Source organism: Microtus pennsylvanicus, chromosome 8, assembly GCF_037038515.1.
Source record: "Microtus pennsylvanicus isolate mMicPen1 chromosome 8, mMicPen1.hap1, whole genome shotgun sequence".
Lineage (NCBI taxonomy): Eukaryota > Metazoa > Chordata > Mammalia > Rodentia > Cricetidae > Microtus > Microtus pennsylvanicus.
This window is the reverse complement of record NC_134586.1, coordinates 97,065,731-97,082,329: the sequence shown is the minus strand read 5'-3', so window position 1 is coordinate 97,082,329 and position 16,599 is coordinate 97,065,731. Positions and strand designations below refer to the sequence as shown.

At 49.3% G+C, this 16,599-nt stretch overlaps 1 protein-coding gene across 3 annotated transcripts in view; it reads left to right on the top strand.

The window, feature by feature from the left end:
- Positions 1–16,599, top strand: part of Taf1b (TATA-box binding protein associated factor, RNA polymerase I subunit B) — a 79,453-nt gene that overhangs the window by 59,408 nt on the left and 3,446 nt on the right. For all 3 annotated transcript variants that reach the window (XM_075984067.1, XM_075984069.1, XM_075984068.1), the window contains 4 exons: positions 3,615–3,762; positions 5,071–5,248; positions 6,522–6,568; positions 8,859–8,949. In XM_075984067.1, the coding sequence (XP_075840182.1) occupies positions 3,615–3,762; positions 5,071–5,248; positions 6,522–6,568; positions 8,859–8,949 (464 nt within the window). The remainder of the gene's footprint in view (positions 1–3,614; positions 3,763–5,070; positions 5,249–6,521; positions 6,569–8,858; positions 8,950–16,599) is intronic.

Below are 16,599 nucleotides of genomic sequence, written 5' to 3'. Positions count from 1 at the left end.
CATCCCTGTGCACACCACCATCCCTGTGCACACCACCACCCCTGTGCACACCACCCCATTGTGTGTACCACCATCCCTGTGCACACCACCATCCCTGTGCACACCACTCATGACTTTGTTGTTGTCGTCAGTGCAGTGTTCTGTATTTCTGAAATTTATGATCACAGTTAGTGATGAAACTTAAATGTTGCTGACATAATACAGTTGTAACATCGATGCACAGTACCAGTGGGAGACCGCCTTAAACAAATGGAATGTTATTGCATGCCCTTTAGTCATCCTTAAACATTCTGGTTCATTCGTAAATTTAGAAATTGGCTCTGTTTAAAAATAAATTTTCCCAGGACTGGTAGTTAACATGTGTAATCCTAAAACTTGGGTGGTAGAAGCAGGAGGCTCACAAGTTTGAAGCCAGCCTGGGCTACCTAATGAATTTTAGACCAGTTTGGGTTGCAAAGCAAAACTACAAGCCAAGGAAAATACTTATGTAGGAAATCTAAAAGTGGCATCTAAAATGCCAGCTTGAGATTAGAAAAGTTTAGAATCTTCATGAAGTAGAAGTGAGTAGATTTACATTGTGAGTAATTGTTTTCTCCTCTGTTCATATTTGAAAAGATGGTGGCCAGCTCATGACAAGCTGTTTAGATTGATGGATCAGCTCTTTGTGTGGCCGTTCTGAGAACATACTTAGTGTACTAGCCTACCAAATTGCTGCTCATTAGCGACCTGTTTGTCAGGGTTTGTCATCTACTAAATCACTTTTTTGGGGTGAGGTGATTATTTTTCTAAGGGGCCGTGTAGTGTTTTGCTTGAAGGTAAAGAGTACTTACTTATGTCTCCTCCTTGCCTTATTTAAGAGGATTAGGGACTGCCATAAATCCTGTCAGCAGTGCTGAAATTGTCTAGCTTCAAAGATACTCCAGGCTCTCTGCAGAGAAAGAGTTCTAAATGATTTTTTTAAGGAAACAGACACTTCCCTAAGACTGATGCAAGTTTTGTGTTTTTTCTCTTTTAAATTGGCAACTTAGAATACAGTTAATAGTATTTTAACATATAAGTTGAATTACCTGTTTCAACGTTAAGAAGATTTTAAAAGAACACATTGCCACTTTGAACTGATAGCAGTTCGCTCTGTATTCCCCAGTCGTAGATGAATCTGTGTTGATAACATAGCATGGACTAGGAGGCTTTTTGCTCCAGGTAAAATTCATAAACCTAGATAATGAAATCACGTTAAAATAAGCACAATGCAGGGATAGCTGTGATGACACCGGAAGGTAAAATGAGCACAGATATGAAGTCTAGAAGTCAGCACAGAACTGCTTCCTGTAGACCTAATCCTGAACCCTTGTTAAATATCACCCCTGTCCCTTCCATCTGTGAAGAGCTGAATTTAACAACATGAAATTTTATCAAAAAAAATTATGATTCCTTCAATTGGCTCCCAAGCCTGTTAACACGTTTAGTAGGCGGGAAAGATGCAACTCAGTAGCAGGACTTTCCAACAACTCCGTCTTCCTGAGCTCCAAGTGGGGAGAGATTGGCCCTGTTACTAGGGAAAAGTTTTACTAGTAAGCCCTTCAAAAGTAGAAGGTCTGGGGCTGGACGGGCTCTGGGCTCTCAGCGGGAGGACATGCACCTCCACCCTCTCCCAAGAAGAGAGGAAACAGTGGAGTGCCTGCTTGGGGAAGTGCTGGGTTGGAGGCCCGCACCTTCCCACAGAATTTTGTGGGTTTCCTGAGCTATGGTCTTCAGACTGTTTCCCCACGAAGCTGCTGTGCAGAGCAGTTTACTTAACTGGTACTGCCTGCCTCCTCCCCTTTTAATTTTTACTGAAGTAAACTGACATCTGGAAAACGCACATGTCATAACCATGTGCAGCACAGTGGGTTTGCACAGCCCGAGCAGTCACGCCTTCAGCCTCCAGCATCTCCCCCAGCCTGCCATGGAATCACAGCTGTCCTGACGTAACTGTGCACAAGACTCAGCCCCAGACTGCTGAGCCCTGTCCTTCTTAAGAACCACGTCCTTCTCTTATGCCTGGCGTCTTTCTTTGAACTTTATGGTTTGAAACCTCACATTGCATGTAGAGCATGCATTTTATTGCTGATTCACGTTGCACTGTGAGATGCCAAGATCTACTCATCAGTCCCATCCCAACAGACATTCATGTTGTTTCCTGCTCTGGGTTCTGCAAACAGTATGGTTATACAGTGTCTCGTACGTGTTTGTATCTCAACAGGCTTGCAACATTTCTGTCAAGAACAGCTTTAGCAGGGCCCCCCTCGGGTTTCCTGAAACCCCATGAGATTCTGGTTTATAACACCAGCACGTTCATAAGCTTCATGTGGACAAATGAGATGCAAAAAAACAAGGGCAGAGTATGTTCTCTAGAAAACTCCAGACTTTTCTAAATTTCCAAGAGGATTGTCCATGCCTTTATGTATGGGGCTATAGTATGAAGTTGAGCTGCAGTTTTAACTTGTGAGCTGGCGTTATCATCCTCACGGGAGCATGTCTATCAGGTCACTGTAGGCTGCTCCTGTGTGTGAGCTGAGGATGACTGGAGAAGCACAGGAGAGGAAGGGGGGTGTTAGAGCAGTGACGACAACGCTGTGACTTGAGTGGATTGCCAAGTAGAACTATGTGACATTAAAATTGCCAAGTTTATGAGTATTTACCTTTCACATTTTTCTCCATATTCTAAGTTTTATTTAATGACTACCTAGTACTTTTGTGTGTGACTGGGTCTCCCTGTGTTGTCGTGACTGACCTGAACCTCACTCACTGTATAGACAGAGCTGGCCTTGAACTCAGACATTTGCTTCCACCTGTTTCCAGGTGCTGAGGTGAAAGGTGTGCACAGCCATGCCCAGCCTAATAAATACACAGTTCTCTTACCGCATTTGTTTATCTGCTTATGTTGTTGGGGGAGGTACAAGTGCCCAATACACATGCTATGTGGTATATACGAACCTCAGAGAACAACTTGTCAAAGCCAGTTCCCTCCCTCCACTATGTGGGTCCCAGGGTTGAACTCAATTCATCAAGCTTGGTAGCAAGCATGTGTACCTAGTGAGTCATCGTACCGACCCACACACTACTTTTTAAAAAAGATTTTATTTATTCATTCATGCATTTATTTATTTACTTATTTATTTGCGTGTGCGCATATATGCACATGTGCATGCAGGTACCCATGGAGGCCAGCAGAGGGTGCTGGCTCTCCTGGAGCTGGACTTAAGTGACTGAGTTGAGTCACTTGCTGCAGGTGCTGGGAACTGGTCTTTGGTCCTCTACAAGAGCTCTTAACTGCTGAGCTTCCTTCCCCATATATTAATCTTAAATCAGAAAATACCTTTAAAATAATTTTAAGAAAATATATATATATTTTTGGTTTCTTTGTTTTGTTGAGACAGGGGCTCCCTGTATAGCTCTGGCTCTCCTGGAACTCACTATGTATACCAGACTGGCCTGGAATCCAGAGGTTCGCCTGCTCCTGCCTCCCAGATTCTGGGATTAAAGCCATGTGCCACCACTGCCCAAAGAAAATATTTTTAAAATAATTTTTGTTGCAATAATTACTGTCTTGATTATGTCTTTTTAAATTTCAGTCTTGGCCTGACTATGAAGACATCTATAAAAACATGATTGAAGTCGCCATATTTTTAGATTTACCTCGTTTTCCAGACATAACTGAAGATTGCTACCTTCATCCCAACGTCTTGTGCATGAAATATTTACTGGAGTTCAATCTCCCTGGTGAGCTGTGGTGTGCAGGGGAGGAGGGGAGGTGGGACCTACGTCATCTTTTAAGCAGAACAGAAGGGCCTTTCTTTCAGCTGCAGACTACTCAAGCTACCTGAGGGAGTCTCTACTAATAGGAATTTAATTCGAATGCTTTCTTAAAATAATTCAGACCATACAGCGTGGTTAAAGGGACACTACTGAGAAACAGAGGTCTAGTTCTGAATGACTTATGCTTGGAAGAACTCATGTGGTTTTTGTGGTGGGTCAACGTGCAGACAGAGCAGCGAGTTTCTCAGCGTGGGCCATTGATGGCCTGTGTGGAAAAGCTACGCTCTTTACCTGAGAGCATTAGTGCTGCATAACAAATCTAATTTAGAACAAAAGTACCAGCCAAATGTGATGTCAGCCCTTGAGAGGTGAGAAAGAGCTCAAGGCTGAACTGAGGTAGCTGGGGAACCTTCTTGAACAGCTGCCGTATCCTGGAGGCTAACCCACATAGTGCTGGAAGCCTGCTAACGTTCACACGTGTGGAAAACCAGCGAGCTCTCTAGGGCCGCAAGGGCTGTGCTGAGAGTCAGAGCCTCTCATGCAGAGCACACGTGCCAGGCAACCCTGATGCCTCCTGTGAGACAGGCAGCCCTGGATGTCACATCAGACTAGAAATGCAGAGTGCTACTGATGAGGAAGGGCCTAGGGTTTCAGGTTCTAAGTCTCCCGTGATTCGGCTTTCTGCTGTAGATATAGCCTACACTGAATGCTTAGTTTCTTTGGGAAAACAGAGAATCTAACTGAGAGCTTGTTGAGCTTCCAGGGCTCCCATGGCACCCGGCAGCCGGGTGCTTCCTGGAGGTCCATCCCACACACAGGTTAAGTATACTTTGCTGTAGAGACACGGGCGAGGGACAGGTACGGAGCAGCACAAAGCTAATGTGTGGCTGTCTGCATGCTACCCCAATGTGTCCCACACATAAATGTTTCAGGAAGTCAGGTAGGACTGCCAAGATCCACCCATTACTATTTCTACACTGGCCTCATCTTCTAGTATTATTTATCAAACATTGCTTTCCAAATTCCTACGTGGCATCACATTTTAAATAAAACGTTTCTGGGTAAGGTGTTGCAAGCCTACAGAGTACAATCCCAGCCTCCACTCCAAAGACTAAGGCATTAGTCGTGAGTTCCTGGCCAACATGAATTATACGGCAAGAACCTGCCTTACAAACAAAGCAGATATGTAAAGAGACTTGGTGAATATGTATATTACTGTGGCCTAGTGAACCAAGTGATTTAATCTGTGTTTAACTGTTTACTTTTCAACAGACGAAATGCACAGTTTGACCTGCCAAGTGGTAAAGATGACTGGAATCGGAGAAGTGGACTTCCTGACATTTGATCCTATAGCTAAAAAGAAAAGGACAGTTAAATACGACGTGCAGGCTGTGGCTGTCATTGTGGTAGTGTTAAAACTACTCTTTTTGCTGGATGACAAATTAGAATGGTAAGTTGATGGCAGATGGCTCTTTATCACATTGACTCCATTTTTTAAAAAAAATAACATTGCCAGGCGGTGGTGACGTGTGCATCTAATCCCAGTACTTGGGAGGCAGAGGCAGAAAGATCTCTGTGAGTTCAAGGCCAGCCTGGTCTATAGAGCTAGTGCCAGGACAGGCTCCAAAGCTACAGAGAAACCCTGTAGGGTTTCTGTCTCAGGGAGGAAAAAACAAAAGAAAAAAAACAAAAATGGGAAGAAATGTAGCATAGCTTTTGCTAGTTACTCGGATTGTGGGAACCGGTGTTTTCCAGCAGGCTGTGGTGTCTGGTGCGCTGTAGACACAGGTTTCTAGCAAGTACCTCAGCTACCTGATTATGCCTGCTTCTGAGCTGGCAGCATCTCTCATCAGCCCTTGTATTTCTCAATTTTAAAGCATTATACATTGTAAAGTGTAGTAATAAGAGCGGCGGGCTGCGTCCCCGGCACCCAACCGCCCGCATGGCTAGCTTTACCCGAAATAATTACACGGAAACTGTATTCTTTTAAACACTGCTTGGCCCATTTCTATCTAGCCTCTTCTCAGCTAACTCTTGCACCTGAACTAGCCCATTTCTAATCATCTGTGTTGCACCCCAAGGTGCACTTACTGGGGAGATTCTAGCCTACGTCCATCCTGGGTTGGAGCTGAATCGCGTCCGTCTGCCCAGGAGCGGGGAGCAGGCGTCTCTGTCTGAGGCGTCTTACCTCACTTCCTCTTCCTCCCAGCATTCTGTTCTGTTTACTCCACCCACCTATGTTCTAAGCTATGAGCCCAAGCAGTTTGTTTATTACTTAACCAATGAAATCAACAGATTGATATATGACACTCCCACATCAGTAAAGAATAATTGGCACCCTATCAGACTCCTTTAGGCTCCTGGCACCACGTCTCTCAGAGATTATTTTCGATTCTAACAGTGCTTTGCAATGTTACTCTCTTAAAAGTCACAGGGATGAAGATCTTCAGGGTCTTCTTCCAGGATAGTGACTGCTCTCCAGCTTTTCTGTTTTCCCCTGTCAAACCTGGGGGTGGTGGAGCATACCTTTAATCCCAGCACTTGAAGAGATGGGGGCAGGCAGATCTCTGTGAGTTCAAGGCCAGTCTAGTCTACAAAGGAAAGTTCTAGCCCAGATGGAGCTACCCAGTGAGACCCTGTCTCAGAAAATTAAAGTCAAATAAAAAATTCAGTGTCTAGACACAAGCCATCTAAAAAAGTTGTCTTGTGGTTGTATTCTCCAGGTCTTACTCTGGGCTTGCTGAAACATATAATGAAGAACACAAAGAAGGTACATGGATTTTGTGTCAGTCAAATTGAAAGGGGGTTGTAAATGATGGATTAAAAGGTAGTCAGTGTGGAGGAGAATGATGGACAGTCACATACATGTGTGTTCGTATGTGTACCACCTGGGCCTTGTGCTGTCTCTTCCATCTGTAGGTCTGACTGTTGTATCTGTGGCTACCAAGAGACTCAGGTGGTTTCTCTTTTGTTCTACACTCATCTGTTGTTAATTCTTGCTTGCTGCTTGCTAGCCAGACCAGACCATGAGCTTCTGCAGCAGTGTGATTTCTGGGGCTGCCTGTGCTGGTCCCTCTACATGAAGTGCTCTTCAGGCTTCTTCCATGAGCAGCATTAATAGCACTTTCCTGCCCGCTCCCCACACCCACTCACTTCACACCAGTCCCCCTTTCCCAGAGCCAGAGCTGATCACGCCTGCCACCACTGCTGCTGTCCAGACTTCCACTGGGTATTCATGGAATATAACTAACTCCATGTGGAATAATAGCTAATGGCCTAAGTCTGTCTGCCCCTCTGTCCCTGTTAGACTGCTGGTGTTTGTAAACTTGGGTGACTGTGTGGCGTGCAGTTTGTAGCTGGTAAGTAGACAGATAGCTGCTATGCATGGAAACACATGACTTCTGCATAGCTTGGCCAGCTTGCCTACACTGAACTATGCATTTAGCCTCTCTTTGCTTTTTCATTTTAAGACAAGGTCTCACTAAATTGCCCATGTGGTTTGTGTCACATTGTACTTGACTTACGATCCTCCTGCTTCAGTCTCCCAAGTAGCTGGGTTATAATCAAGTGCCCACAGGTTCCCATTTGCTTTTTGAAAAGTTTATTGTGTAGACACAATCCGTGTAGTTTTGTGTCTACAGGAATTCTTAAATTCAGGAAGGGTTCCTGTTTGTAGAAAGATTTTTGCTCATTAGTTTTAGGAGCTTGGGTTTAATATTCTCAGTTCATGTGTTTTCCATAACATATGTGATGTGAAACACTCCTTCCTGTCCAGTGCTTACAGTAACATGTACATAGGGTTGAACTTGACATCTTCTGCTGCTCCTTCAATGCTAGAGGCAATGGTCGGTTATGGAGACATGGCTAAGAGATCACTTTGCCATGTTGTGTAGTAGGAGGCCGCCCAGACTCCTGAAATAACCACATAGAAACTGTATTAATTAAATCACTTGGCCTATTAGCTCTAACTTATTGGCTAGGTTTTACAACTTCTTATTGGCTAGCTTTTACATCTTAATTTAACCCATTTCCATTATTTTATATTTTACCATGAGGCTCATGGTCTACTGGCAAGGTTTCAACATGTCTGTCTCTAGCGGCAGCTCCATGGCTTCTCCCTGACTCTGTCTCCCTTCTCCCAGCATTCAGTTTACCTTTCCCCACCTATCTCTACTCTACCCTATCACAGGCCAAAGACAGTTTCTTTATTAACCAATGGTATTCACAGCATACAGAGGGGAATCCCACATTAATGTTATCCTTGTAGACTTCATAGTATGTCTCCCATCAACAGCACAGGATTGTGGTCCATGCCCTATACTGCCCTAGGTACCATCCCGCCATCCCCTTCACCCCTTGAGGAAATTGGGGGGTCAAGAACTTGAGTTGACTTAAGTCTTAGTTTTCCTCTGCCCTTCCAGTTCTTTGGGTGGTTTCCTTTCTGTGGCTGTATGGCCTTCAAGGCTGTATTGTTTGTTGATATTGGCCAGATGAAAACATTTGTAATTGACATGAAAGAGGCCATTCTTACTGGAGGAGAATAGAGAGCTATCCTGTGTATACTTGCTGTGTCCAAGTCTGTTGTCTCTGTGCCTGTGTCTGCTTCCTTCCTCATGGTCGGACTCTCTGAATTAGGAGTGGAAGAATAGAAACAGGTCCCGAGGGAATGCCAGTTTGGATTGATCCACCATAGCAGCACAGCGTTTTTCCCAATCATGTGCTTCTCACCACAGTTCTGCCAAGGACTGGGGTGCACATGCTGGGTGTGGGAACTGGGGAAGAGGGGTCTGGTTGTGTAGCGGCCTTCTCCAGGAGGCAGCAAAAACCCTTTAAAGCCTAGGAGAAACGTGTAAAGGACATTCCAGGACAGTCTTGTGGGGCCACAGTATAGGTCACAACTTACAGGAGAGAGTGGCAGGTAGCATGAGTGGAGACAGTGGCTCTGCTCATCCTCTCAGAGCTGTCATGTAAGTGTTCTATTTAGGAATCAATTCAGATGTGATAATGTGTTGTTTTAATGGACGAGTTCTACTGCTAAGCATGGATTTCATTTCTCTCAGATAAACCACAGTTTGATTTCAGAAAATGGTACCAAGTTATGAAGAAAACCTTTGATGAGAAAAGACGACAATGGGAAGAAGCAAGGGCCAAGTAGGTCCCCTCCTCTGCTCACCTGTCCCGTGTCCCCTCCTCTGCTCACTGCCCCGTGTCCCCTCCTCTGCTCACCTGTCCCGTGTCCCCTCCTCTGCTCACCTGTCCCGTGTCCCCTCCTCTGCTCACTGCCCCGTGTCCCCTCCTCTGATCACCTGTCCCGTGTCCCCTCCTCTGCTCACCTGTCCCGTGTCCCCTCCTCTGCTCACCTGCCCCATGTCCCCTCTGCTCACCTGTCCCGTGTCCCCTCCTCTGCTCACTGCCCCGTGTCCCCTCCTCTGCTCACCTGTCCCGTGTCCCCTCCTCTGCTCACTGCCCCGTGTCCCCTCCTCTGCTCACCTGTCCCGTGTCCCCTATTCTGCTCACCTGCCCCGTGTCCCCTCCTCTGCTCACCTGCCCCATGTCCCCTCCTCTGCTCACTGCCCCGTGTCCCCTCCTCTGCTCACTGCCCCGTGTCCCCTCCTCTGCTCACCTGTCCCATGTCCCCTCCTCTGCTCACCTGTCCCTTGTCCCCTCCTCTGCTCACCTGTCCCATGTCCCCTCCTCTGCTCACTGCCCCGTGTCCCCTCTGCTCACCTGTCCCGTGTCCCCTCCTCTGCTCACCTGTCCCTTGTCCCCTCCTCTGCTCACCTGTCCCGTGTCCCCTCTGCTCACCTGTCCCGTGTCCCCTCCTCTGCTCACCTGTCCCGTGTCCCCTCCTCTGCTCACTGCCCCGTGTCCCCTCTGCTCACCTGTCCCGTGTCCCCTCCTCTGCTCACCTGTCCCTTGTCCCCTCCTCTGCTCACCTGTCCCGTGTCCCCTCCTCTGCTCACCTGTCCCGTGTCCCCTCTGCTCACCTGTCCCGTGTCCCCTCCTCTGCTCACTGCCCCGTGTCCCCTCCTCTGCTCACCTGTCCCGTGTCCCCTCCTCTGCTCACTGCCCCGTGTCCCCTCTGCTCACCTGTCCCGTGTCCCCTCCTCTGCTCACCTGTCCCGTGTCCCCTCCTCTGCTCACTGCCCCATGTCCCCTCCTCTGCTCACTGCCCCGTGTCCCCTCCTCTGCTCACCTGTCCCGTGTCCCCTCCTCTGCTCACTGCCCCGTGTCCCCTCTGCTCACCTGTCCCGTGTCCCCTCCTCTGCTCACCTGTCCCATGTCCCCTCCTCTGCTCACTGCCCAATGTCCCCTCCTCTGCTCACCTGTCCCGTGTCCCCTCCTCTGCTCACCTGTCCCTTGTCCCCTCCTCTGCTCACCTGTCCCGTGTCCCCTCCTCTGCTCACCTGTCCCGTGTCCCCTCTGCTCACCTGTCCCGTGTCCCCTCCTCTGCTCACTGCCCCGTGTCCCCTCCTCTGCTCACCTGTCCCGTGTCCCCTCCTCTGCTCACTGCCCCGTGTCCCCTCCTCTGCTCACCTGTCCCGTGTCCCCTCCTCTGCTCACTGCCCCGTGTCCCCTCTGCTCACCTGTCCCGTGTCCCCTCCTCTGCTCACCTGTCCCGTGTCCCCTCCTCTGCTCACCTGCCCAATGTCCCCTCCTCTGCTCACTGTCCCGTGTCCCCTCCTCTGCTCACCTGTCCCGTGTCCCCTCCTCTGCTCACTGCCCCATGTCCCCTCCTCTGCTCACCTGTCCCGTGTCCCCTCCTCTGCTCACTGTCCCGTGTCCCCTCCTCTGCTCACCTGCCCAATGTCCCCTCCTCTGCTCACCTGTCCCGTGTCCCCTCCTCTGCTCACCTGTCCCGTGTCCCCTCCTCTGCTCACCTGTCCCGTGTCCCCTCCTCTGCTCACTGCCCCGTGTCCCCTCCTCTGCTCACTGCCCCGTGTCCCCTCCTCTGCTCACCTGTCCCGTGTCCCCTCCTCTGCTCACTGCCCCGTGTCCCCTCCTCTGCTCACCTGTCCCGTGTCCCCTCCTCTGCTCACCTGTCCCGTGTCCCCTCCTCTGCTCACCTGTCCCGTGTCCCCTCCTCTGCTCACCTGTCCCGTGTCCCCTCTGCTCACCTGCCCCATGTCCCCTCCTCTGCTCACCTGTCCCGTGTCCCCTCCTCTGCTCACCTGTCCCGTGTCCCCTCCTCTGCTCACCTGCCCCATGTCCCCTCCTCTGCTCACTGCCCCGTGTCCCCTCCTCTGCTCACTGCCCCGTGTCCCCTCCTCTGCTCACTTGTCCCGTGTCCCCTCCTCTGCTCACCTGTCCCATGTCCCCTCCTCTGCTCACCTGCCCCGTGTCCCCTCCTCTGCTCACCTGCCCCATGTCCCCTCTGCTCACCTGCCCCATGTCCCCTCCTCTGCTCACTGCCCCGTGTCCCCTCCTCTGCTCACTGTCCCGTGTCCCCTCCTCTGCTCACTTGTCCCGTGTCCCCTCCTCTGCTCACCTGCCCCATGTCCCCTCCTCTGCTCACTGCCCCGTGTCCCCTCCTCTGCTCACCTGTCCCGTGTCCCCTCCTCTGCTCACCTGCCCCATGTCCCCTCCTCTGCTCACTGCCCCGTGTCCCCTCCTCTGCTCACCTGTCCCGTGTCCCCTCCTCTGCTCACCTGTCCCGTGTCCCCTCCTCTGCTCACTGTCCCGTGTCCCCTCCTCTGCTCACCTGTCCCGTGTCCCCTCCTCTGCTCACTGTCCCGTGTCCCCTCCTCTGCTCACTGTCCCGTGTCCCCTCCTCTGCTCACCTGCCCAATGTCCCCTCCTCTGCTCACCTGTCCCGTGTCCCCTCCTCTGCTCACCTGTCCCTTGTCCCCTCCTCTGCTCACCTGTCCCGTGTCCCCTCCTCTGCTCACCTGTCCCGTGTCCCCTCTGCTCACCTGTCCCGTGTCCCCTCCTCTGCTCACTGCCCCGTGTCCCCTCCTCTGCTCACCTGTCCCGTGTCCCCTCCTCTGCTCACTGCCCCGTGTCCCCTCCTCTGCTCACCTGTCCCGTGTCCCCTCCTCTGCTCACTGCCCCGTGTCCCCTCTGCTCACCTGTCCCGTGTCCCCTCCTCTGCTCACCTGTCCCGTGTCCCCTCCTCTGCTCACCTGCCCAATGTCCCCTCCTCTGCTCACTGTCCCGTGTCCCCTCCTCTGCTCACCTGTCCCGTGTCCCCTCCTCTGCTCACTGCCCCATGTCCCCTCCTCTGCTCACCTGTCCCGTGTCCCCTCCTCTGCTCACTGTCCCGTGTCCCCTCCTCTGCTCACCTGCCCAATGTCCCCTCCTCTGCTCACCTGTCCCGTGTCCCCTCCTCTGCTCACCTGTCCCGTGTCCCCTCCTCTGCTCACCTGTCCCGTGTCCCCTCCTCTGCTCACTGCCCCGTGTCCCCTCCTCTGCTCACTGCCCCGTGTCCCCTCCTCTGCTCACCTGTCCCGTGTCCCCTCCTCTGCTCACTGCCCCGTGTCCCCTCCTCTGCTCACCTGTCCCGTGTCCCCTCCTCTGCTCACCTGTCCCGTGTCCCCTCCTCTGCTCACCTGTCCCGTGTCCCCTCCTCTGCTCACCTGTCCCGTGTCCCCTCTGCTCACCTGCCCCATGTCCCCTCCTCTGCTCACCTGTCCCGTGTCCCCTCCTCTGCTCACCTGTCCCGTGTCCCCTCCTCTGCTCACCTGCCCCATGTCCCCTCCTCTGCTCACTGCCCCGTGTCCCCTCCTCTGCTCACTGCCCCGTGTCCCCTCCTCTGCTCACTTGTCCCGTGTCCCCTCCTCTGCTCACCTGTCCCATGTCCCCTCCTCTGCTCACCTGCCCCGTGTCCCCTCCTCTGCTCACCTGCCCCATGTCCCCTCCTCTGCTCACTGCCCCGTGTCCCCTCCTCTGCTCACCTGTCCCGTGTCCCCTCCTCTGCTCACCTGCCCCATGTCCCCTCCTCTGCTCACTGCCCCGTGTCCCCTCCTCTGCTCACTGTCCCGTGTCCCCTCCTCTGCTCACCTGTCCCGTGTCCCCTCCTCTGCTCACCTGTCCCGTGTCCCCTCCTCTGCTCACTGTCCCGTGTCCCCTCCTCTGCTCACCTGTCCCGTGTCCCCTCCTCTGCTCACTGTCCCGTGTCCCCTCCTCTGCTCACTGTCCCGTGTCCCCTCCTCTGCTCACCTGTCCCGTGTCCCCTTCTCTGCTCACTGTCCCGTGTCCCCTCCTCTGCTCACTGCCCCGTGTCCCCTCCTCTGCTCACCTGCCCCATGTCCCCTCCTCTGCTCACCTGCCCCGTGTCCCCTGTTTTGCACTTTTCAATGTGTATCTTGGTAGCATGTAACCTTTCTCCAGAAATTTTGGTTCTGTACATTCTAGTTAGTTGATTTTTTTTTCTTTAAGGAAGGCAGAAAATATAAATTTATGTGAAAATGGGTTGTCATAGTGATACCAAGAGGCAGGTGTTCAGCATGCCCAGGGACTCTGTGGTGGCAGTGACTGGCATTAGTTAGTGGAGGCTGCCACTGCCTCTGTGTATTAGCACACTATCATACACTGTATAGAGGATGATTTGATATGGGACCCTCTAGACAGCCTATACCCTGGGGTCTAGTGTCTCCCTGGAAAACGGATTGTATAAATAGACTTATTCCTTTTGGCTGCAAAATACTCCTCTAATGTAGCTAAATGCTAGTATTTTGAGACATACAACAGATTCTAACACTGAAGTATGAATTACTTATTATTTTATTTATTTGTTTATTTATTACTTGGGATGGAACCAGGACTCCCTGTTGCTCTGGACATTATCTTTTGGAATGTCAGATGGTCGTTAACACGTTTCTGAAGTTAACCATGGTATTCTGCATGAGATTATGAAGAACGCTGGTAAAAACAATTGTCTAAACCAGCTTAGTAGGCGGCTTCGACAGCTGCCAGCTTAGCACAGGGTTGAGAAGAACCTGGGTGAAGTTCCAGAGCACATGCAGAACTCATTGCTGGGCTGGGGGAGATGGCACAGCCAGCAAGCATCAGGGCATGAGTTGAACCCCCATCACCCATGTAAAGGCTAGATCTGAGTACACACCTGGAATCCCAGCACTGGGGAGACAAGAGACAGAAGGATCCCTAGGGCTTGTGGGCTGCCCAGTCTAGTCCAATTAACAAGCTCCAGGTCCCCATGAGAGACACTACCTCAAAACCAAGGTGAAGTGGGTCCTGAAGTTGACCTCTGACCTTCACACGTGCGCATATATGCACACAAAGGAAGAATAGAGGGAGGGAAGATGGGAAAGAAAAGGCTCGCTGATCTCTTGGGTTAGGTAAAAATTTCTTAGATATAACATCAAAACCTTGATCCATAAAACAGAAATTGGTGAGCTGGAGAGATGGCTCAGTGGTTAAGAGCATTTACTGCTCTTCCAGAGGAGTTGGGTTCGATTTCCAACACCCACACAGCAGCTCACAACTATCTCTGACTCCAAGACCTGACACCCTCACACAGACATACTTGCAGGCAAAATACTAATGCAAATGAAATAAAAGTAAATAATTTCTTTAAAATAATAGAAAAAAAGAGAAACTGGTAAATTGGACTGTAGAGGGGAAATTTTTCCAAAGGTGCTTAAGAGAAAACAAAACCTAGACTTAGAGAAAGCAGCTGAAAACTGGGCGTGGTGGTGCACACCGTTAGTCTCAGCACTCAAGAGGCAGAGGCAGGTAGATTTCTGAGTTCAAGACCAGCCTGGTCTACAGAGTGACTTCTAGGATAGTGAGACCCTGTCTTTTTTTTTAAAAAAAAAAAAGTGAAAGAGAGAAAAAAGAGTAGTTGAAGATTACATATATGATGAAAGATTTTTATTTATAAAATATAAAGAATTCATAAAATAGGAAAACAACTCAATTTTTCAAATGAAAAAACTGAAGATGTACAGGATACACAAGGAAAGATGTCTACTATAATTAGAAGGGTCCACTTTCAATACAATTGCGTATACCAAGTATTGGGGTCTAAAATGGTACAACTACTTTGAAGAGTTCAAGTAAAATGAAAATTCATGTTCCCACAGAAGTCCATAAGAAATGCTTTTGTGACTTTTGCTGGTGATGAGAGAGAGTAGCTGGCGTGTCCACACCACACAGCCACACAGCCCACTTAGAATATAAACCAAAGCCTCCCATCCAGCCAGCAGTGACTCCTGAGTCTTATGTGCTAAACAGAGGGCCAGAAGGTTGCATGCCATACACGTCTATTTATATCACATTCTGAAAATGGCCAAGCTTACAGGGTAAAGACCGCGGCTACCTAGATGAAGGGTGTGGGAAGGACGACTACAAAGGGCCCTGGCTGTTGGAGCGCTGGGGCTGTCTGCATTAGTCACAGTGCTGATTACACAGCTAGTGAGAATGCTAATTGGAAGTGCCCTGAGAGGGGTTTCATTAGATGTAAATTACACCTTGATCCTTCTTCCCAAACAGTCAGACAAACCAAGTAAAGATGAGGAAGCATAGACATGGTCTAGCTAGAAACCCAAGGCCTTTGTGGTGTGTCTATTTGGGAACCTCTGTGTCCTGGGAGAAGCAGGCAAAGGAGGCTGATATCTGGAGAAGACTCCATTGCAGAAGGATGTCCAAACAGTTGGAACTTTGTCATCTTCAATCACTCTCCCATCTTTTGGGCATCTGGCCTTGGGTGGTAGTAATGCCTCCTTGATTATGGTGGTGGCCATTTGTCTAGGCCTTCATTACCAGTGCACAAAAAATACTGTGTAGACCCAGCTCCTAAGGAAAGCGTAAGAGTGGGTGTTCCTAAGGCCGTGACTATACAGGGTACTTGTTACACTATCACTTAGGAAAATAAATGATAATTGTAAAAAGATGTCTTAGAAAATCACAGACTCACCATAGAGCTAATGACACCTCACTGATACTTTGTTGTTGTTTTGCTTTTTGTTTTTTTGGTTTTTTTTTTTCCAAGACAGGATTTCTCTGTGTAGCCCTGGTTGTTCTTGAACTGACTCTGTAGACCAGGTTGACCTCAAACTCAAAGATCCACCTGCCTCTGCTTCCTGGGTGCTGGGATTAAAGGTGTGCACCACCACACCTAACTAATTTGAATTTTTTAATATTTGAGAAAAATCTCAGTTCCTAAATTTGGTAAAGTGATGTTTGTCACTTATCCCTAACATTACTAAAAAGTCCACATGTATTTTGTTAACTAACCCTTAGAAATGAGAAGAGTATTAATTTTTAAGTTTTATAGGTAAATAGAGATATTTGTGGTTTTGACTTCCTATTCCTTAGTGTCTTTTCTAGAAGGTTCTGATTGTTTCATGAATACCTCTGAGCCAGGCAACCAGACACTCTGCCAAGCACTAGATATATCACATCTAATGCCTACACAGGGCTTGTACAGTGTAATGTGGTGGTTGTTTCTCTTGTTATTAAGACAGAATCTCATGGAGCCCTGATTGGCCTCAAATTCACCATGTAGTTCATGCTGGCTTTGAACTCCTGAGTGTTGAGATTACAGGGCTGTACCACACTCCTAGCATCACATAACAAGACATGTTATCTCTTTTATTGTTGTTGTTGAGACAGGGTCTCACCATGTCGTCCTGGCTGCATTCTGAGCACTGGGATTAAAGGTGTTTTCAATCACCACTCCAGACCTCACAAATATGGCACAAATTACTCCCATAACAGTCCTGTAAGGGTAGGAAACGGCACAGAAGCTAAATGTGGTTGTTGGTTCATTTATTCATTTATTCCATTATATAATAAACAAATATTTAAGTTGAATGCCTACAGTGTGCCATCCCATCT